Source organism: Spea bombifrons, chromosome 3 (genome assembly GCF_027358695.1).
Source record: "Spea bombifrons isolate aSpeBom1 chromosome 3, aSpeBom1.2.pri, whole genome shotgun sequence".
NCBI lineage: Eukaryota > Metazoa > Chordata > Amphibia > Anura > Pelobatidae > Spea > Spea bombifrons.
In genome coordinates, this window is record NC_071089.1 from 108,982,755 (window position 1) to 109,006,220 (window position 23,466).

Consider the following 23,466-nt stretch of genomic DNA (forward strand, 5'->3'; position numbering starts at 1 on the left):
TTTAATTCTGCATTAATGATTTTTTTGTTGCCTGCTGACTATTGTATAATTAAAAAAAACTTTTTTTCACATTGCATTTGTTACTGAAGATATTTAACCCATTGGTGTCCTTAATGATGTCCCATTGTAGCACGCGTTGTCATGCTTTAACTGGCTGGTTCCAGGGGCAACGCCAGACAGTAACCGGTGTCACTGTCCCTTGTCATGTGACTGCCGTGATAGCGAATCACAGTGATCTCACTTTATGATGCTCCAATCATAGCAGTAGGTGCTTAGCTGCTTTTTTTGGGAGGGGGGTTAATTTTTTTGGGGGGGGGGCGACTACAACTACTGCTCCACCACACGTGACTTTTTTTGGGGGGGGCAGTGTATCGGTCTAAATATGTGATATTTTGGGGAAAGTCTTATTTTTTTCATCGTGGTAACCTGATTTGTAAATCAAGCACATGATCGTTGACGTTGGCATTGGTGAGTAAGGACTGTGTGGCTGCTATTCCCATATTGCATCTTACTGAATGATTTTTGCCATTTTACTTATCTTTTTTTTATTTCAATGTCTTTGTCAATAAGAAGTTGTCTTGCATATTCAGTCAGCAGATGGAGTTATTCACAGATGCCTGGTACCTCTGCTATATATATTTAATCAACTCAGTAGGCCGCATGCTTTGTGGCATTTAAAGAGTTAAGTCCATTAAAGTGTGCTAGAGGCTCACACCTCGCTTTGTAAGGATGCAAATTACCATGTTACTTTAGAACAGGTAAACCTTGTGGTTAGAGTTCTTCTCGTGAATTCCTTTAAAGAAATGCTGAGATCATCGAAGTAAGATTGACTCACAGGCAATGATTTTCATTTCTCCCTAGAAAATGATCCTTATTGGATTTACTTTATCCATAATATGTTTATCCTCTGTTAGAACCCTTTACATTTTCACCTTTTAGGAAGACTAAAATATTAAACCCGGCCCGCTCGCACCTTGAGGTTTTTTTAACTTCGGCATCCACAAGGGCTTTGTCATTCTTAACAAGTGATTAATAATTTCAATATTCGCCCATAGGCCGAGTGAGTATTGATAATTATGCTCCTGCAGGTATCTTTATATACTTAAATGCAAAAAGTCTATTGTTTTCTTTAAAAATTAGAACCCCTTTTTTATTCTTTTTTTAAAAAAATTTAGACTTTTAAAAAAAATTAATTAATGTTATGGGTGAAGAAAAATATAGAGGCAACAAGACAAAGGATAGAGGTTAAAATAGTGAAGTAGAGAAGATTTTCTTCTGTTTTTATTTTTATTTTTTGTTTTTTTTTTGTTTTTTTTTAACATTTTAATCTGTTTGTTGTTTTCCTTTCTACTACCAAAGCAAACAATTCCTTGGGGATCTGCTGTTTATTTTGCGTTCTTGCTTTTCCAGTAGCGTTGCTGTCACTAATATACATCTTGGCTTAACCCAAGTCGAGGACATTTCTAATGTAACCTTGAGATTCTACGCTGCAATTATTACTCCCACCAAGTCCTTGAAGATAAAGAGAAATCTCTTTAATTAACACTGTAAATATTTAACGAGCTAAGGGAGTGATGCTTTCCTATGACAATGCATTAAACGTTTGAAACACTTGTTACAAGCTGTGTGTTCTTTGAAGTGATACGAGAATTATGAGATTACATCTGGGAACATTTATTCTGGGATAATTAGCATGTACGCAAAGAAGAAAGCACTATTTAACATAAAAATATATATATATAAATAGTATAGAATGTCACCGGTGACTTCAAACTTTTAGAGTAACAGCTTATAAGTAATAATCATTTTCTTGAAGGTGTGCAATTTGAAGTTAGTCTCTATGGAAACGTGTTTATAACGTGAATATAGAGTTAAACAAACCATTCATTAAATGCGTGCTGTATCCATAATTTAAGTAAAAGAATAAGTGGGGAAAAAAACAGCAACAGAATTTATTGCTGCGCAAAACATTCATATTACGACTCTTTTTGATATGTTAAAAATAACAGCTTTAATTAAGAAGACCTGAAAACCAATGTAAGTGGTTTTTTTTTTTTTTTTTTTTTTTTTTTTTACATTGTAAATTTGTGACACCTGCTGGATTTTATTCTGGAAACATGTCATGGAAAAAATACATATTTAAACAGGGTGACCTATACCGTATTTGCTTGATTATAAGACGACCCCCAAAGTTTGAATATTAATTTAGAAAAAAAAGCCTGAATATAAGACAACCCTATTGGAAAAAGTTTTACCAGTAAATATGAGTTCACATGTAAACTATTTTTTTCATATTTAATAAAAAAAACTATGATTGAGAAAAATGCATTTTTTGGTTTTATTTCCCTTTATTTGCCAACCTGCCCCCCCAGTAATGCACATCTGCCCCACAGCTTGCTACTCTGCCCCCAGATATGCCTTATAACCTATATGCCACTCTGCCTCCCTGATATGCCTTATACCCTCTATATGCCACTCTGCCCCAGGATATGCCACTTTGCCCCCCCTATATGCCACTGCCTCCCTTATATGCCACTCTGCCCCCCAGATATGCCTTAGACTTGCTCCCCGTGCTTCAGACTCCCTGGTGTCAAGTGGGGGCAGTTGGTGAAGGTCTGTGCGATGTGCGTAGACAACCTCCACTTCTGCCGGGGCTTCTATGGCTGAGCACCGGAACGTCATGTGACTTCTGTGCTCCGTCAGAGAAGCCCTGGCGGAAGTGTTGAGTAGCAGTGGAGGTTGTCTGTGCGTATCGCGCAGACATTCACCGGCTGCCAGAGAGGAGGATCCAGGTCCACTGCAGCGCTGCGGGGGATCTGGATCTTAGTCCTGTAGTCAGACCTCTATTTGAGGTCTGATTATAAGATGACCTCGAATATAACACGACGGGTATTTTTCAGACCAAATGCAAATGTCTTATAATCAAGCAAATACAGTGTGTGTGTATATATGTATATGTGTATGTGTATGTATATATATATATATATATATATATATATATATATATATATATATATATATATATATATAATTATTTTTTTTTTTTTTACTGGGTATATTATCCGAAAGTTAAAAGTGATTCATAAAGTAGGTCTGTTTGTGTTTCCTAAACCTGCATTTTACAGAGCAGTTACACTAATTAAACATGTTGTATGTGTTTACCACAGGAGCAGCACTGTGTATTTCCTCTTATAAAGATCTGCATTGTTATTTCACCCCAATGAGGTACCCCTCGCTTTTTTGTTAAATGGCTTCTTCCTTTGATGAAAGCTGATTGCCTCTCATAGTCCTGGTAAGGGTCAAATGGGAACAAGGGCAAAAATATACAAATAGACCCTACAGGTCCTGTGGCTGAAAACAAGCCCAAATCATCACCCCTTCACCGCCGTGCTTGACAGTTGATGTGAGGTAGAGGACTGCATTGGGAGACGGGTCCTGTGGGTCGCGCGGGACTCGGCAGAAAACTTGCGGGCGCGGGCAGTCTTGCTGGGGTTGCGGGCGGGAGCGGGCGGTCAGGCACTGTACCTGCGGGTCCAGGTAATCCCGCAAGGCTGCCTTCTCGCTGCTCCCTTACAGCGTCTCCTCTCTTGCTCCGCCCAGGAACAAAACGGAGTCACGTGATGTGATGTCACTTCCCGTGACTCCTCCTTGTTCCTGGGCGGAGCAAGAGAGGAGACGCTGTGAGGGAGCAGCGAGAAGGCAGCCTTGCGGGACTGCGCGGGAAATCTGCAGTTCAGGTAAGGAGGTGGGCGGGATTGGCCACAAATGTGGCGGGAGCGGGCAGGAGTGGAACACCCACATTGCGGGAGCAAGGAAAAAAATCAGCGGGAGCGGGCGGAAGCGGGATTAACAAAACCGTCCCGCGCAGGGCTCTAATGGGAGGTGTTTGTGCTGATATGCTGTGTTTGTTTCTCAGCCAAACATTTCTACTTTGGTCTCATCTGTCCAAAGGACATTGTTCCAGAAGTCTTGTGGTTTGTTCACATGCAACTTTGCAAACCTAAGCCATGCTGCCATGTTCTTTTTAGATACAAGCTTTCTTCTGGCAACCTTTCCAAACAAACCACACTTGTTCAGTCTTTTTCCAATTGTACTGTCATGAACTTTAACATTTAACATGCTAACTGATGTCTGTAGAGATGTTACTCTTGGGTTTTCTGCAATTTCTCTGAGAATTGCTCAGACTGGCCTTGGGGTGAATTTGCTGGGATGCCCACTCCTGAGAAGATTGGAAACTGTATTAAATATTATTCACTTTTGAATAATCTTTCTCACGGTAGAATGTTGGACTTAAAATTGTTTGTCCTTCTAACCCTTTCAAGATTGATGGGCAGTAACAATTTATTTTCTAAGGTCATTGCTGATATCTTTCCGCCTTGGCATTGTGTTAACACCTGAATGCCCAAAACCAGCAAACTGCTAAAACTGAGGCTTTTATAGAAGTGGCCACACTTGCTGACGATTAATCAAGTGCATCTGATTATCAGCACCTGTCTGCTATTTACCATCTTAATTCCTAAATAAGCAGTACGGGTATACACATGGCTTCTCCATTTTGGCTTTATTTTTGTTCAATAAATCATGACACCGGTGCCATCTTAACATATGGACACACTGGGCAGTTGCCTGGGGGCCCCGTGGTGAATCACATTGCTGCCAGATCATATCTTTTACCAGATAATAACGCCGCCAGTGCTACGGACACAGGAAATGGGATAATAATTGTAAACAACATTAGGGGTACAAAGTGTTTTACTTGAGGGTACCGAGTGACCCTGAGTGAGAGGAAGAAGAATTCTCACCTTGACTGTTTTTTTCAGCTGTAGCTCTAGAACAACTGACATTCAATTGTCCCGGATTAAATACGGGTCGGAACAAATATATTCCAACCTTACTTAATGTCTGACGTTTGTTTCTGCTCATTGCAAAACTCAAACGTAACGGAAATATCCTTTGTTTCAAAATGAAAGGAAAATCACTATCGAGGGGCCAAATTGGCATGGTATCCAATCCGTGATACTGTAAACAACAGCGTTGCCGGCTACAGGTTCTGTATCATTTAGATTACCTGACATTTGCGACAATGCACGGTACGTACTTACAACCATTAAAATTGGCTCAAGGACATAAGGGCAAAATGCCAGTAAAATTGCCTCTAGGGCATGACGCTGGTTATCAATCAATTATATTCAACAGTGTATTTTACTTTGACGGTAAGTGGACATTTTTCCGTTAATGTAGCTTTAAAAAGCCATTACTGAGCTCTTCCATTCGAAAACAATGCAATGACATACTGAGTTACTCTTAATTACCCAAGTCTACTTTAATATAGAGATTCAGTAGAATTAGTGAGCTCTATGTGGGATTTTAGGATGGTGCTTAATACATTATTCTGTGATACACCACAGGGTTCATTTCCAATTATTTAAAGTGGAAGATGTATTTTCTGTGGAAAGGCAAAGATTGGGACAACTAAAGCCAAACCATTTGGGGATAATTTGGCAGGGTCTTTCAACATATGGAACAATGCCACAGTCATTACTGAAAGAATCCCCAAATTAAGCTATTTGTCCCTAGCTAGAGGTTTTTTGTGCTTTTTTTTTGTGTTTGTTTTGCAAGTGTAGCTCCTATGTTCCAGTTGAACAGTGCTGTGAATTGCAAACAGAACATCTTCCACTGGCTATAAACTGATTGGACTTGGGTTACAGAAATTCGAATGGTTTAGTCGAATTCTAGTCTCCTAAAGCTTGAGACATTTTGTGTACAGGTTGTGTCCTGCAGATTGGTTTAGACTTTAGTATGGTCATCGCTTGAGCTAGTCAATGGGGCAAGCTGGAATTGAAAACATGCGATAATGAACAATTAAAAATAGTGTATTTGTTTCATGATAGCTTGATCTTGAGGATACGTGGATAAAAGAATGTCTGTTAAAATTGAGAAATTAGGCCAATGTATATTGAAAAGGGACTAGGAGACCGGAAATTCCCACCAATCCATGTTTTATATATACCGTATTGGCTCGGATATAGGCCGCCCCCGAATATAGGCCGCACCCTAAAAGTTAGGTGCTTTTTTAAAGAAAAAAAGTTTCTGCCCCCCCAGATATGCTGCCACTCTGTCCCGAAGATGTACCCCCCCCTGAGATATGCTGCCACTCTATCCCCCCTCCGAGATATGCTGCCACTCTATTCCCCCTGAGATATGCTGCCACTCTGTCCCCCCGGAGATATGCTGCCACTTTACCCCCCCGAGACATGATGCCACTCCCCCCCCCAAGATATGCTGCCACTCTGTCCCCAAGATGCCCCCCACCAGACTTACCGGTGCAGACTCCACGGGGTCTTGCGGGGGAAGTACCGGCAAGGAAGATTGTTTGCGCAGATGTTCACCGGCAACGGGGATGCGATCTCCCTTGCTGGGACTCCCCCCGTGGGAATTCCCGGCAAGCGAGATTGTTAAAGCACATCGTGCAGATGTGCCGGCAGCGGAGGTTGTTTACGCGCATCGCCGCTGCCGGTGAACGTCTGCGCGATGCGCTTAGGCAACCTCCCGTGCCGGCACTCCCCCTGTGGAAAGTGCCGGCAGGGGAGGCTGTCTGAGCGTATCAGAGAGTAGGATGCAGGTTCCCTGCACCGCTGCGGGGGATCTGTATCCTAAACCCGCTGCCTGCCCGGCGCCCGGGACTGCATATCCCGGGCATCGGGCGCTAGACTTAGGGGAAAAAGTGCGGCCTATATTCGGGCCAATACGATATATATATATATACACACACTTCTGATTAAAAGGTTGGGTATTCGTTTTTTAAAGAAAAGGATATTTCATTCTTTTAAAATATGAAAATGATCAGAAATCCAGCACAGACGGTGTTAATGTTGTAAATGACTATTGTAGCTTGAAACAGCTGATTTATAATGGAATGTCTTCATTGGCATACAGACAATCTCTGATGTTGGTAACAACAGTTTAAGTCCGCTATCAATAACTCCTTACAAGCTCCCAGCTACACTTAGTAAACAGATGAGCGCTCTCCAGCTTTATAGTGTCACCGACACTTATGATGTCACAATTCACTGATCAAGTGAGGCCACAATGAGGGCTCCGTGCTTCTGCTTTACTGCTTTATGGATGTTTTAATGGATGGATCGGGCACTTTTGCATCTATCATATAGAATGACCAGGGTGTTAATGTTTTATGATTAATTTAAATAGTCCATAAAAATGTTTCCCATAATGCATAAAAAACCAATACATTTTGTTGCCTTCTATTATTTTAACGATTTTCCTCATTTCTTGCCCTCTGATAGGTGTGTGTGATGGAAAGGTTGCAATTAGCCAGATTTCCATATTAAAAAAAAATATTCAATAAATGTTCAAACTGTTTTGATTTGGCCACATGGACATCCCCACCTCCTGTTTGTAAAGGAAAATGGGTAAATGGGGTAAGAAGCAGCTGTCTGAGACCACAATCTTCCAATTTGAAAGGACGAGATACTGTTTGATGACCAAACTACATCATACATCCCAACAATCCTGGATTTTGGGGGCCGTCCCAATTTTCTGACCTCTGATCTTTAACCTCCTGTTTGTCATGGAATTATTCTATATGTTAACTTGGAAGAACCTTTAACTATAAACACCCTATCGGATTTTACCCTGGGTTACGGAATAAACCCGTCTGGCGTCCCAGATGTATTAGTTTGTAAGATACATATAAGCGCCTCCAAGGTCCCTTTCCCCAGTTACAGAAGGAAGGCACAGGTGGAGCTCCATGTTTAGAGCCTTACATCATCCCAACGTGCCCTAACAATATGTCTTCTCTTCTTAATTATTCATTTCTTTCAGTTGAACCTTCACCTGAATACAAGACCTTTCACTATATGTATATTCAATATCGTATATTCATAACTATAAGCAAACAGTCACTGGAAAGGTCAGATTTGTGTTATTATTACCCTTCTATCCAGGATATGATCCGTTAGTAGACAAGCACTAAAATATAATATATGCTGGTACAAAAAAAATGTCACAGAATAAATGTAAGTGTCAGGAATAGTCTGCCATGTAAAAAAAACATTAAAAGCGGCTTTATTCATTTCCCGTTTTAATCAGCTTCATCTACAGATTATATTGAACTCAACAAGATTGTAATTAAACTTTCAAAACTGTTTTATCACATTTAACAACAAGAAGATACAAGTCACGAAGTTGATAATTGATGATAGTTCAGGAAACCTGAAGTGCTTAGCGGTAGTTTTGAGGCTGAATGAACCGTTGATTGAACCCTTCCTAAGATAGATGGTCTTTAGCTATATAGCTGGTCAGACTGAAAAAAGGACAAACACCAAAATTGATTTTGAATTTATTAATCCATATTCAAGAAATATTTTAGGAAAATGCCCATTGAGATGTCAGATTAACGTATTGGAGACTAGGCCCTCCTGTGAGCTGCTGGCACCAGGTCCTCAACCTGGCTGAGGACACCTTCTACTTCCCAAGAGGCGCAGGATGGGGAGCATGTGGACAGCCACCCCGGGAACGGTGGGGATTCCTGAAATGTTTTTTTTTTTTATAAGAGGTGGGGAGTGAATGGCGATATTTCACCTTCTGTATCAGTTCTTCTGTGATTTGATAGGAAAAACAAAAATCACACAGGTCTAAAATCCACCCATTATTGTGTTACCTTGGTGAAAGAGCAAATGATTTAATCGGTTTTAACATTGCTTTCCATTATGTGCCAAACACATTAACAATTTTAAATGAATCGGAAAGACAGACAAGAACAGACATTATACTAATCTTATGGTAGATTAGAGTAGCATGATATGTGCTTATAGATCCATGAGAATAAGAAATAATACAGAGGGTTTAAGGAGCAATCCTGGAAGTGGGTTTTGGGTTCCAATCAATGTAACTTGTGTCCTCTGTTCTTCTTTCTTCCCCAGGTGTCCGTCTTTTCTACGAGCTCAGAATGTTTGATGGGTTGATTAATTAACCACAGTGTTCTAGAAGCTAAAAGTCACCATAATGTGTACAGAAAAAGCATAAGAATATATGGATCTGCTTTAAAGGAATAATCCTGTCTTCGAATGTTTTATTTTTATTTTTAATGCATGATTTTGCTCAAATACATTTAACTGGAGCATCCATTCATTAGTTATTAGTCATTAGAAAATGAGACTCCTGTCTCAGTTAAGTCTTCCCTTGGCTAGCTCTGGTAAAACCAAAAAAAGTCAGGGCCGGACTGGGGAAGACAAAGCAGCCCTGGCACTTTAAAGCCAGCAGCCGGCAATTACCGTATTGGCTCGATTATAAGACGACCCTGATTATAAGACTACCCCCCAAATCTGAATATTAATTTAGGGGAAAAAAAGAAAAAGACAGGAGGATCCAGGTCCCCTGCAGCTGCGGGGGATCTGGATCTTAGTCGTCTCATAGTCAGACCTATTTGAGGTCTGATTATAAGACGACCCCGATTATAAGACGAGGGGTATTTTTCAGAGCATTTGCTCTGAAAAAAACCTCGTCTTATAATCGAGCAAATACGGTACATGAGTGTGACCTGTCTCAATGTAGAGGCCACGTGCTACGTTTTTTTGGTCACTCAGCGTGTGACCGGGCATATCCAGCTTGTGGCAACCTAGGCCTTTCAGAAGGTATGCAAAGTCACTGAAACAGCAGCCCATCACATGTGTTCTAGTAAAGCATCAGAATAAATGTGATTGGCTGCTGATTCCACTGACAGGAACCCAGCTCCCATTGTCTAAGATGGAAGACTATGCGCAGGAAGTGTACTGAGGGAGGAGTTAACCTCTCATAATTAATGGATGCCCGCATACCTGAAAGGTAATGCAGTGACGGCCAATATTAATTAAACATCAAAATTGGGCTGGAGCGCCTCTGTGACACCCGTTCACGCTTAGTAAAGCATGTCAGCTTAACTTTTCGTAGCTTTAACAGATTAGATGAGTAATGTGTTAATTCGCTTTGTTGTTTTTACACAATCATCTGGTTTCAACACTTTCTTACTGATCGGCTCTCTCAAGGTTTTAATACAGGATGACTTTAAAAAAAGAGCTCTGAAAAAAATGATCAAATTCTTGTTTTTGTATATAAATGTACATGCTATAATCATTCATAAAGAGCTTCCCTTTTTGTTGGTCCAGGTGTTCTGTAATTACTCTAAATGTGGAAGACGTCATTTCTTGCACAAATCTATTTGTATCATAAGTAGGTGACCGGCTCCGGACTCATTACAGACACCATGTAGTACAATTCCCATCGCGCCCGGTCTATAGGGCCATCTCTAGGGGTTGTGGTCTACTATAACTTAATGAAAACATCCCAATAAAATAACGCCAATTTCAAGCAAATCTGCTATTTTCCAGCATTCTACTGATCTATACACTAGATAAATCTATGTTTTCCTATTATATCTTGTTTTCAGACATAATTTCCCCTCTTGTTTAGTTGGACTTTTTTTCTTTTTTAAAAACTTTATGTATATAGATAAACCATCAATTAATATGCAAAAAAAATGTGAACAAATAGAGTATTGATTTCGGGGTTAAAACTGGATTTACATTTATTATATTTATTTTTTGGGTTTTTATTTATTTGTACTGATTTCTACCTTTGTGGTACAAAAAATACATTATCATAGCTTAACAACCATAACCTTTACCCATTAATTAGTTTAATAATTATTATTACTCCATCATTTTATGGAAAACTATTTTTCACCTTCATTCTTTGCTCTGAGAGGTGAGTTATGATGGAGCAATGTATCTTTAATGCGGGGCAAAAGGGGCAGCTGCCTCGGGCCCAGTCATTCCAGTCATAGCAGCTGCCCCTTGAGCCTGCAACAACCGCGGTCACACACTATGCGAGCAACAACCGCGGCCACACACTATGCGAGCAACAACCGCAGTCACACACTATGCGAGCGACTTCTCTTATACCGCCCGGTGTAAGCAGAAACGCAGTGGGTAACATTACGTTACGTTATGGGCAGTCAGGGTCAGATGGAGGGAAGACTACTCTTACACTGTACGTTTTTTACTACTGGTGTTGGGGTGGAGGGCACGATTGCATGCTAGGGAGCACCGGGTGGGTGCTGGGGGTGATGCAAGCAAAACACTCTGGGTGCTCAATGGTGTTGGCTTAAGATAAAGGATTCCAGCGTCTCTTGGGCTTAGTTTTGCTGAGTTTAAATGTTTAGTCTTTTTGCGCCATCTAGTGGCAAAAGTTATACTATATGTGTAGTGTAGGCAAAGCACACAGGGTGAAATCAGTGGGGGGTGAAGCAGAAAGGCAGCAAAGTTATGCACCCTTCCTACCCCATGTTGAGGTTATGGATGAGCAGCACACATCAGTTCACATTTTGTAGATGCTGGTGTAGTGGACAGCAGTAGAAAAGGGAATGGTGATGACTGACAGGGAAGCAAACATGGTGAAAGTGGTTAGCGATGGGGACTTTGTGGGTTTGGGTTGCACAGCACATATACTACATCTGGTGGTAAGGGCAGCTATTCCATGGGCAGTGTAGGCTTTGAAAACTGATTGAAACATGTTGTAAGATTCACAGGCACTTTCACAGCCGCTGGAACTCCATCCTTGAGATGATGGAGCGGATCTTAGAGCAGCAGCGAGCTCTTCACTCTATGCCCTCTGAGCAGAGCATTGGGGTCTCCATCCCATTGGGCAGGGGAGAATGGGCATTAAAGGGGCAGATAATGGGGGTCCCGAAGCCATTTAGGGACGTGACCAAGGACTTAAGCCAGAGCACTGCCACTTTGGGCTAGGTCATACCCTTACTTACCTGAAGCTTAAGGGTCGCATGCAAGCCATCATGGACATCCTAGAGTTGCTGGCCATCCTCTGTGACCAAGGACAAGTTGATCCTTAAAAATAATTTTAAAACTAGGAGGGTCATACTTTTCCACAGGGTGCATGAGATGCAGTGTCCAAAGCGAGAGGATTTTCTCTGCTACAGGCAATGTATTCAACCCCCAGAAAACACAGCTCTCCCCGCACCAGGTGGAGCAGAAGTCAATCTTCACAAATTAGAGTACCCAGTGCTTCCAGTACTGCTGCTTTGTCTCCTTCCCTACTCTGAGGGACAGGCATGTGCCTATCATCCGCCAGTGCCTGCCTGCCTGCCTTACCTTACCTTACTCTGGACGATCAATTATTATATTTTCTTATTTTCTAATTTCGACCTAGCAGCATGGCCAGGAAGCACTGACGTAACTACAGGGGTCGCAGCGGGCCCCTTCTTCCTTTCTTCTCGTAGCGGTTCAAAACTGTTTTGAAAAGGCTCTTCCTACCTGGACCACACTGATCCAGGTGAGAAGCGCCCTTTCTAAACTATTTTGAAGCTGCACGGGGAGACAGGAGTGTATCGGAGGTCACGTGACATCATGTGACCCCGTGATGAAACAGAGGCTGCTCAATCAGTGTGTGCGAGCAGCCAGAGGGAAAGCTGCAGGAGCGGTGAGAGGTAAGCAGGGGCGGGATATATATATATAAATATATAAATATATGTGTTTGTGTATATATACACTCACTGGCCACTTTATTAGGTACACCTGTTCAATTGTTTAACACAAATAGCTAATCAGCCAATCACATGACAGCAGCTCTATGCATTTAAGCATGTAGACATCAGAATGGGGAAGAAAGGGGATTTAAGTGATTTTGAACGTGGCATGGTTGTTGGTGCTAGACTGGCTGGTATGAGTATTTCAGAAACTGCTGATATACTGGGATTTTCACTCACAACCACCTCTAGGGTTTACAGAGAATGGTCTGAAAAAGAGAAAATATCCAGTGAGCGGCAGTTGTGTGACGAAAATGCCTTGTTGAGGTCAGAGGGGAATGGGCAGACTGGTTCGAGATGACAGAAAGGGAACAGTAACTCAAATAACCGCTCGTTCCAACCAAGGTATGCAGAATACCGTCTCTGAACGCGCAACACGTCCAACCTGGAAGCAGATGGGCTACAGCAGCAGAAGACCCCACCGGGTGCCACTCTTGTCAGCTAATAAACTGAGGTTACAATTCGCACAGACTCACCAAAACTGGACAATGGAAGACTGGAAGGACGTTGCCTGGTCCGATGAGTCTCGATTCCAGCTGCAGATGGCAGGGTCAGACTTTGGCGTAAACATGAAAACATGGATCCATCCTGCTTTGTATCAACGGTTCAGGCTAGTGGTGGTAGTGTAATGGTGTGGGGGACATATTCTTGGCACACATTGGGCCCCTTAGTACCAATTGAGCATCATTTAAACGCGACAGCCTTCCTGAGTATTGTTGCTGACCATGTCCATCCCTTTACGACCTCTGATGGCTGCTTCCAGCAGGATAATGCACCATGTAACAAAGCTCACATCATCTCAAACTGGTTTATTGAGCAGGACGAGGAGTTCACTGAACTCCAACGGCCTCCACAGTCACCAGATCTCAATCCAATAGAGCACCTTTGAGATGGGGTGTAACGGGAGATTCACATCATGGGTGTGCAACCGACAAATCTGCAGCAACCGCGTGATGCAATCATGTCCATATGAACCGAAATCTGAGGAATGTTTCCAGCGCCTTGTAGAAAGAATGCCACGGAGAATGAAGGCAGTTCTGAAGGCAAAAAGGGGTCTAACTCAGTACTAGCAAGGTGTACCTTATAAAGTTGCCAGTGTGTGTGTGTGTGTGTGTGTGTGTGTGTGTAAGCAGGGTGAGATAGAGTGTGCATTAGTAAGCATGAGTAGTTGCGTGTTTACAACTGGGAGGAGGGCAACGATGGCAGAGACTAGCTGTTGAAGATGGGGGGGCCTGGTGGCTTCTAGTTAAGGCCCTGCCAGAAAGCAAAGTTTGCTGCTCGAAAATGAACACCGGCTAAAAATAGGCTGGTAAAACCGGCTTACTGTACTTCTTGCCTCTTCTCCTGGCTCTCCCCTGCATTATCCTGGCCTGTTCCATGTACTTCTGCAACAGGAGAGTACTCCAAGAGGCAAGAATAATGCAGACAAATCCACTGAGAGAATAAATGCCTTCTCTGGGCCAGGGTAATGCAGCTGAGAGTCGGGGAAAGCACAAGGGGGGGGCACACATTCCCTGGTGGTCCAGTATATCTGAAGCTGTGGCAAGTCCTGCACAGCTTTATTAGTGGCTTGGCCTTGGTGCAGGTGTCTGTTGCCAGTCTTAAAGATCAGAAACGTACTGCTGCCCCATAGAGCTGGTGCCTCCCTTCTTGTAGGATTCCATTCTTGACAAACCCTTTCGACTTTCCCAAATGAGCTCCCCCAGGCCAGATGGTTGTGGTCTAGTTAACAGCAACCATAGTTATGTCTGCTGAGAGATGTTGGAGACCTGTTCCATTCAGTCAGAGACCTTAGATTATGTCAATGCCCAAAAGGTGCTCCCTACAGGGGGACTAAACATGGAGGATCAGCACAAGCTCTCTGGGACCGGTCTTTAACAAAAATAAGTATACTGAAATTAAAGAGACAAAAGGAATACTTGTGCGGTGTCTCCATGGGCAGCATCTTCTATACACAAAAGCCACAGTGTGCTTTTAAGATAACGCATGCCAGCATGTGACATCCTAATACCAAGTTCTTAAAGGCTCTACAATTGCAGTCTACGGCAGTATGCAGAGTCAGCACTTGTGCCATAACGCAAACAGGTCTGTTTCAGATCAACCAACCCATTGAGCAGGGGATCTGCCCCAGTTGTGCTGCACATACAGTCGGCCTAAGGCAGATACACAGATACATATGGGGTACGGCCGAACACTTGCTTCTTTCAGCAGTTACGCCTACCATGCGGGAGAAATTCTAAGTTGCCAAGGCAAAACAATGAGAAGCACAGACATGAGTTGTGTTTTCCCCAGATACTTTATTTGTAAAAACATTTCACTTGGATGTCATGTTGCCAGTACACAAGCTACAAATGCTTGGCTGACACTTGAGCATCTTTGCAAGTTTGAAAATTTAAAAACTTTAAAAGAACAAAAAAAATGCATAAAGTTTCCATAGGAACACAGATAATGTGACCCCATCTCACAGTCGTCCATTTTGTTGCATAAATGCTGGAGTTATACGTACTCTAAATTAAATAATGGTCCCAAAAACGTGCTACCTTCTTTTAACCTTGATTACAGGATTAATAAGACTACACATTGACACTAGCAGAGCTGCAGGGTGCAGAATTCAGCTCCATTACACTCTCCCAGGCACATGAAACTGGAAGAGTATTCAAGTCTGACACTTCAGGAGTGATACCGTGATCCTTAATATGCTGCATCAGTTGCCTATTGAGAGAGAAAAAATATATATGAGTTTAAGAACAGTCACATGGGAGACACAAGCGTTCAGAAACCAACAAAAAAAACCAAGAAAAAACATACCAGTATGGTCTTGACATAACGTAATACAAAGTCGGCCTCTGGAATCCATTAAAAGTTGAAGATGCAGCGACGGTGTAGGCACCCATGTTCTCAAACAGCATCCAGTCTCCAACTTGCAGTTCAGGCAGGTCAAAGCGTTCAACTATACGATCAAGCCCATCACATGTTGGACCCCAAATACTGCTGGAGTAAAATTTCTCATCTGGTTTGGGTTTCTGCAAAAACAAAAATCTGTTTTCAAATGCAACACAAGCTATACTGCAAAGACACTAAAAAGCAATACATACAGCTAAACTGCTTTATCGAGGCTTCTACCAAGCTGAAAACTCAGTCTCCAAGGAGAACCTGGAACTGTTATGAGATGTTATACCCGCTCTGTAAATACATTAAGTTAACTTGACATAGGGGCTTAGACCGGGGGGGGGGTTTAAGGCCAAGGCCTGAACATGTGGCTCTCCTGCATGCATCACTCTGTAGGAGTATTATGGATGCTGTGCTAGCTTGTTCTCCACGACAGCAGCGGTGTCATGCATCATCCAATATTAGCCTTTAGGCATTAGCAAGTCCATACCTTTTGAAGAACAGGCTTCACATGAGCATGATCGTACAAGATACAGTTGAAGGAGCCATAAACGCCATCATTAACATAGTACATTAGTGTCTTGTCAATGGCACCATCTTCCTCATCTAAAACAAAGGACAAGGAAATAAGTTACTGTTATCTTATTGAAACAACCAAATCAGGTTTGTAGCACTGCCAAAACAGTTTTTGAACAGATCGTCATGTTTACCCCATTTGGATTGCTCTAGCCATGCAATGACCAAGACGTTAATAGAATACGTTTGGTTTTTTGACAATGTTATAGACAAGAATCCAATGGGACCTTTAAAGAGCGTGGTGGTGAAGACCCGCGGGCCCATTGCGTGAAGAACATTTAAACCAACTTACCATCAGAGCCAGTATGCTCCGCTATCATCACTTTCTTTGCAATGATGTTAACAGCCAAAGTGTAAGCAGATGCAACATAATATCTCCCTGGTTCTGCAATAATCTTCACTCCAGAGTCAGATGGAAAATATTTCTCCAGAGCAGGGTTGATGACAGAAGTTACCTAAAAATAAAGTTTTGAAGTTTGTAATTGGTTTACTTAATACTCAAACACTAAGCTTATACAGTCTGGGATTACTTTAAAATATTCGACCAAAAAAAAAAAAAAAAAAAAAGTTTGCATTGCTACTATCTTATTGCATTAAGTATTTGTTTTACCTCCTCAAATTTGAGCTTCACGTCCTCTGAGCCAGGGAAGCCACCTCCAATATCTAGCAAGTTCATTTTGAATCCAAACTCAGCCTAGACAAAAAAAAAAAATAAGATTAAAGGTAAGTCTTCAACAATTGACCTCTGAAAAGATCAGACTCTCATAATCTCTTGCTACATCTAAGTGTTCACACTTACCCCTATGTCAAAGACACAACGTGCATCAGAGACAGCTTGCACAAATGTCTGTGGGTCTGTGCATCCACTTCCAACATGGAAACTAGAGTAATGGAGAGAATAGCATTCACTTCAAGTTCAGTTTCCTAGATTGCAACAGTTTACATATTTCTGCTGTCCAGGAACATACCTTACACCAATGATATCTACATTAAGTTCTTTTGCACGTTCCAGAAGGATTCTGCTGGTCTTTAGTGTGGCACCAAACTTGACACTTAAACGGCAGACTGCTTTGGAGTCATCTGTTGCAATACGCAACACAAGCCTAAGGAGAACAAGTTAAAACACTTAGTGGTTTTTTTTTTTTTTCCCCTTTAGCCATGTTAGGGTAGTCATACACTGAAAGCTGTTTGGTAGGTAGCCCAAGAGTGTGGGGCAGAACACATTTAAGAGGAACGCAATCATTCCATATCACGTTACTCACTGATCTAAAGATATTCTACAAGCATAAAGCCGTTACACAGCAAGTTACTTACTTGGCATTGGGATGGTTCCTTGCCACTTTCATCAGTTCCACTTCACTATCAAATGTCATCATCTCGACACCACAACCAGCAGCATATTTTATCTGGGAAACTTGCTTGCATGGGTTTGCATAGATTATTCTGTCTGGTGAGACACCAATGCTCTGTACAAGCTGGATTTCAGTCTAAAAAAAAACAAAAAAAGTAAAGTGAAAATGCATTGGTTTGCTTAAGACATTTAGTTGTCTTAACGTTGACAACACTTTAGAATACATATTTAGAATGCATAGTTAATGCAGGAGAGATGAGCAATTATATTCCATGCAAGCACACCAGTACATTATACCCACCTTGCTTGCACAATCAAATCCAGCCCCCAAAATGGAAAGCGTCTTCACAATAGCTTTGCTGTCATTGCACTTAACAGCATAGAAAGGAGTTACACGTGGAAGGGCTTTGCACCACCTCAAGTGTTTCTTGACAACATCGCCAAGATCAGCAACATAAAATGCATCTTTATCATCCTGAAAGAAGAACGGAAATGGTGAATTGTTATAGAAGAATCTATAACCTAATGACTCCATGAGGCTTATGCATTCCATTCACTTACAGATAAAGACACTTCATTGATTTTCTGCTCCACAATGTCCCGGGCAGTAAAGCCTTCGTCCAGGAAGCTGAAGTCAAAGTCTTCATTGGCAAAGCCGTTCATTGTTGCGATATAGAAGAGTTAAAGCGTAAAACGATGCAACAAACTGGAACAAAAAGATATATAGTTTTGGTATTCTGCTCAGAATTTAAAGATAAAATACTCGTGAGAAAAGTCAACATTGAAAGCTTACTTACATGGATAAGTAGGAGATGGGGTTTATTGTAAAGAGGGTCTCAGCTTCGCAGCCAAGGAGGCTCTCCGGTGAAATAGAAGCCCGGCAAGTATAAGACGAGACCTACGCTCTCAAAAGAGCCGTTCTTAACTGCTGTGCTGTCGGCGTTCTAAGAGAAAGGGGAAAAAGAAAAAACCCGCTTAGGCTGAACGTCACCCCGGGGCCTCCGAGAGACCATGACTCACACTTTCAGAAGACATTCCTTCGGAAACGTGTAATAGGACACCGAACACCGGCCTGCCCGTCCCATTTAATGAATGGATGAAGGGCTCCACGCCCTCGGCCATAAAGTAACCGGGCTGCGTGTCAAATGTCAGCCGGCAAGTGGTGACGCACTCACAACAGCCAATCAGCGCAGACACTAGCTTCTGGGAAAACCACGTCATTGCCCACAGGTGCACGCCGAACTCTTCCTAGCAAAGCAGCCGGTGCGTGTTAGCCGACTCACTCCCCTTATCTGCCATTACAGAACCCCGCCACCGCAGGATATAACCCTTTAACCGCCAGGTGATATTCACCTTGGACACGTAATCATATGGAATGGTTAACGATCAGGGGCAAAAGCCAAATCTGCATAAGGTTACAATCCCGTATTAAGTTGAAGCACAAGCACGTTGCACACACACACACACACATATATATATATATTATATATATCAGCAGACATTAACCAGAAGCAGCCACGACAGCAGCTACAACCCACACAGTAAGCGCTCAGTCCACAAGCACAAGAATAACGCGAGACCCCACTCAGCTGCGCCTATAAGCCAACACAGGCATGCGGGAAAGCCATAAACCACTACCGCGGCTTCACCGGACACACGGCTCTGAGGCCTTATCGAACTCAATCACTTCGAATCCCAAAGAAGAGCTGCCACGCACCGACCATTAGGGACCAATCAACCCCCAGCCCTCCGTACAACCCAAAGAGTTATATGCTTGACCCACGGTGCTTACCTTAAAAAGCATTTACGAAATCTCTACCCATCGAGGCGCTAAATGGCCAAGGAGAAAAATAAAACGCAAGGTGAGGTAGCGAGGACGAAGCAAAATCCGACTGCACGCAGAGGAAGCCAGAAACTGAATGTGACTGAGCGCCGCCACTCGATGTAATTTATAGAGCAGGCTGGGTTGCCACGGTAACGCTCCAGCTTAAACCAGCCCTGATCGGTTTGCTCCGGGACTCCCTTCAACCACGCTTCGCGCGCGCCCAACCTCCGAACCAACCTCCTCCCCCAGTAGTCTATTGTGACGTCAGCGTCCGGCTTGTCTCGTGCCCTCGGATTTCAAACCCTTTCCTTGCCGTTAGACTTTAAATATCAGTAACAATACAAACCACCTAATGAATAACATATATATAATGTATATTATGTAACATATACTATATAATGTATATTTAATGAATCCAATTCATTCGTTGGGTTGTTTCTCCCAATGTCACCTACTAACCCTGATAAATATTTATTTGCCAAATAAATGTCACCAAACTTACACAGAACTCACTTTTTTTATTGAATTCCTAACAAAATTACCTAACAAAACATTTTGTAATTAACAACGCGCTAGTCAGGGAGTTTTCTTTCCTCAAGCATTGCTTAACTACCTCATATTTTTACCACATACACCGTATATATCTATATTTCAATAGAAAAAAATACTTAAGTACAGGTTACAGCATGTGCGCCCACCAAAATGTCATTAAAATAGTTGAATAAATAATTTTGTGTGTTTTACGTATAAAACTACAATATTTGCATTTATATATTAGTGCAAACAAATTTAGGGAGCGTCATTTAATAAAATATTGCTTAAATCCTCGTAATTTTACCACACGCACACTGTATATAGTTATATAATTCGATTAAATAATATTTACATACCAATTTTTATAATGTATGCATTAAAATATTTAATTTACATTATTTTTGATAATTTTGTTGTTTAAAAAAAAATATTTCCATGTAATATAAAAATAATTTTGAATATTTATAAAATATTTGATATATTTATAGTTCTATATTTATATATTTGTGTCGCAGGGCTTTAGATCTTTATTTTCTTTGTTAATTCAAATTCGTCTGTCGGGTTTTAAATATAATTTTTTTTATTCTTTTGCCAGCTTGTTATAAATATAAATATTTTACGAGGCCTTAGAAGCTCGCGATGTACTTCAGAACACAAAATTCTAGAGCACGCTGATGCGTTATAAATAAATTATAATACTGAAAGCAGCATACACTGCGCCCGCCATCAGAACCGGCAAACATTTAGATTAGGTTTTGATAGAATATTTAAATAAAATAATATATATATATATATATATATATATATATATATATATAAAATTGTTTTGAAATATAAAATTCTTAAAATAGTTTTAAATATTAAAATATGGTTTGACAGCCCCAGAAATGAGCGACCCTGCATCCTATCTGTTCGCTAATGAAGGTGACTTCAGAATCCAAAAATGATTATTAGAAATTTAAAAAAATATATATATTAAAAAAAAGGAACTGTGGGTTAAATGTAATTTTTGCGGTTACTTGATAAATATAATTTTTTTTGTTTAGGGATTCTAAAGAAAGGTTCCTAAAATATTTCCCAAAATCTTGAGAATAAGAGCGTGTGTGTGTGTGACGTTCTATTGTCCAATTGAAAATGTTATTATTTAATTTATTTATAATCTAGAAAATCGTCAATCAAATGGTCTCCGACGGAAGGCCCTTTTAGGCTCCTTTGTCTGTCGGGCTGGTGGTCACGTTGCTTTGCTAACACGGTGTGCATTGTGTCTGCTCTTCATTGTTCAGATCCTTCTTCTGAAAGGCTTTTCCGCGCAGGCTTTTCAGAAGCTCTCTTATCACTCTTTTTTTAGAATAAATAACTTCCTCTTGAAGTGCTTTCAAATGCGAAATACTTGAGCTTTCTCTACGAGTCCCCACCCTAATGCTACACAATCGCATCATCACGGGCACTCCGAGCGGCCACATATCCGAGCCAACAGGCTGTGTGTGATAGCCACATCCCAAAGACCAAACCCTGCGCGGCTCGAGATACCAATCACTCTTATCCAGAGCGAGTTTGTGCAGTCCTGATAAGGCAGACAGCTCGTACCGGTACAGACATTTCTCGGCCACAAGGTTTTAATACTGATTGCACATCGCCTCTGATGTCATTCATTATGCAAAAGGCTAAGTATTTTTTTTTTTTTTATTTTGTTAGAACATGAGGTCATAGTCTAAAACTAGGTGATGAGAGGCTGGATAAGTGGAACAGCCTCCCCGCAGAAGTGGTAGGTTAATACAGTGAGGGAATGTAAACATGCATAGGAGTAAAGCTATCCTGAATCTAAGATGAGACCAAAGACTGATTAAGGTTTGTATCATTACAGCAGGAAAAATGGGCCGACTAGATAGGCCAGATGGGTATTATCTGCCCTCAAATTTGTGTATTTATGTACAATAAAAATGAATTTTTACCCAATTTCTCGTGAGATGTATAATTTTGTTTATGTGTTGTGATTATGCCCAGGAATGTGAGGCTTTAATCATTAGGCTGTGTGTTTTCTGGTTAGTTGTGAAAGATTTTAACTCCCTTACGTCACTATATTAAAGAGGAGCTTTAACTCTTCTGGGTGTGGCTTCTTGTATGGGTGGAGCTAGTTGTGCATAGGGGTGGGACTGGCGTCCTACCAGCCTTTATTAGGGGGGGAACCAAGTGGGGAGCAGGGTGAAGTAGGCGGAGAGTAGTCAGAATGTGGGCGTGGTCAGACACCTCTCTCCTGCCTAGAGAAAGAAGAAGCTGACCTGGAGACTCGGGGAAGAAGGACTTCACTGGAGACTCCAGGTCAAACCCAGAGAGTTCTAAAGTATGATTATGTAGGGGTAACCCAGACGCTGCATAATACAGAGTTACATCGGTAAACTGATCTTTAACAAATATCAGCGACTAACTGTACATTATGCACCTCAATTCTTCCTGCAGAACACATATAACACATATTTGTTGAAATGTTCCATCTTAGCTACAAACACAATTATGAGAAATTAACCACGCAGGGCACTTAGTTCTATAAAGTTGTATACAGAGTCACCAGCTTTTCCTGGAAAAGAAATGTACCCATGATCTGAGTGCTAATCAGAGGCAAAACGCAAAATAAAGAAACCTTTATTCCTAAAAGCAAATATTTCAGCTGAAATAAGTATGGAACGCACACCTAGGCGAGGCAGAACCACCAGGGAATCCAGGCGCCCAACCCTTTCTTACTGTTGCTTAGCAAGACCAGCTGCTGTACATGCGCAGGTTCCACAGGGGCTGAATGGTATCTAAATCGGGGGTTTGGGGTTTTTTCTTGTTTAGGAGAGAATTGTCTGGACTACAATCTTCAAGTCAGACTGGAGTTAGGCAGTATTTTGTCATTTGGAGTAGGGGAGCTGTCAAGAAAAAAAAAAGACTGCACCCTCTTCTCAATGGAATGCTTTTGACGTTTCACGACGACCTTTACAAATATCTTCCACCAAAGCAGATGTTAGAAAGGTGTGATGATATCGGTATAATGAACCAAACACTTCGTACATAGGCTCCTCAAATAACTGAATCACCAGGTCTGTGGCAATAAAAATCACGATTCAAATAATGTTATTTTGTAGCCACTCATGACAGAATCGATCCATTTAGACAATCATATACATTCTATCATGAACCGTATAGATCCCTCTGTCCAGCAGTAGGAAATATATTGGTTCTTTATAAATAACACGGTAGTGACGGAATGGAACGTTTACTACGGACAGTAAGAACACCTCTTGTGTTACTTTTGGTTTCCTGCACGCATTTCCTTGTTTATGATGTCACTGATGTAATAGCGTGTTCTGCCAATTGTTATGTATTATAGTTCAGACAAGCGTGAAAATCCAAGGGGGGACATGGGTGCGAAGACTTGGGCAGCTTTTAAACCCGTTCAGAACGGCAGCTTTCTGTTGGCCATTTGTGCCGCTCCCTTGAAGACGACCCAGAATTATCTCTTCTCTAGAGATCTGTCAGTCCAGAAGAGAAAATATGGCAACTGCCCTACAGTATGAAAAAAAAAGGCCACGTGTTGCTTTTGTCATTTAAACCCCATATACAATAGAATTTTTCCTTGTTTCAGAACAATTGCTGGGTGTGTGTTATACATATGCAAATGACTATGACGTATATGTTACATTTCCGGAAAATTTT

At 41.5% G+C, this 23,466-nt stretch overlaps 1 protein-coding gene across 1 annotated transcript; it reads right to left on the bottom strand.

Annotated features, from left to right (window-relative positions):
- Nucleotides 1–14,875: 14,875 nt before the first annotated feature.
- On the bottom strand, nucleotides 14,876–19,361 carry ODC1 (ornithine decarboxylase 1). Its single transcript, XM_053460808.1, has 12 exons — nucleotides 19,207–19,361; nucleotides 18,212–18,358; nucleotides 17,976–18,120; nucleotides 17,716–17,889; nucleotides 17,378–17,550; nucleotides 17,032–17,166; nucleotides 16,863–16,944; nucleotides 16,674–16,757; nucleotides 16,356–16,518; nucleotides 15,978–16,093; nucleotides 15,407–15,621; nucleotides 14,876–15,310 (listed from the first exon to the last, which is right to left on the bottom strand). The coding sequence occupies exons 3-12, from the start codon at nucleotides 18,075–18,077 to the stop codon at nucleotides 15,172–15,174; spliced, it is 1,383 nt and encodes a 460-aa protein (XP_053316783.1). The 5' UTR covers nucleotides 18,078–18,120; nucleotides 18,212–18,358; nucleotides 19,207–19,361; the 3' UTR covers nucleotides 14,876–15,171.
- Nucleotides 19,362–23,466: the final 4,105 nt, after the last annotated feature.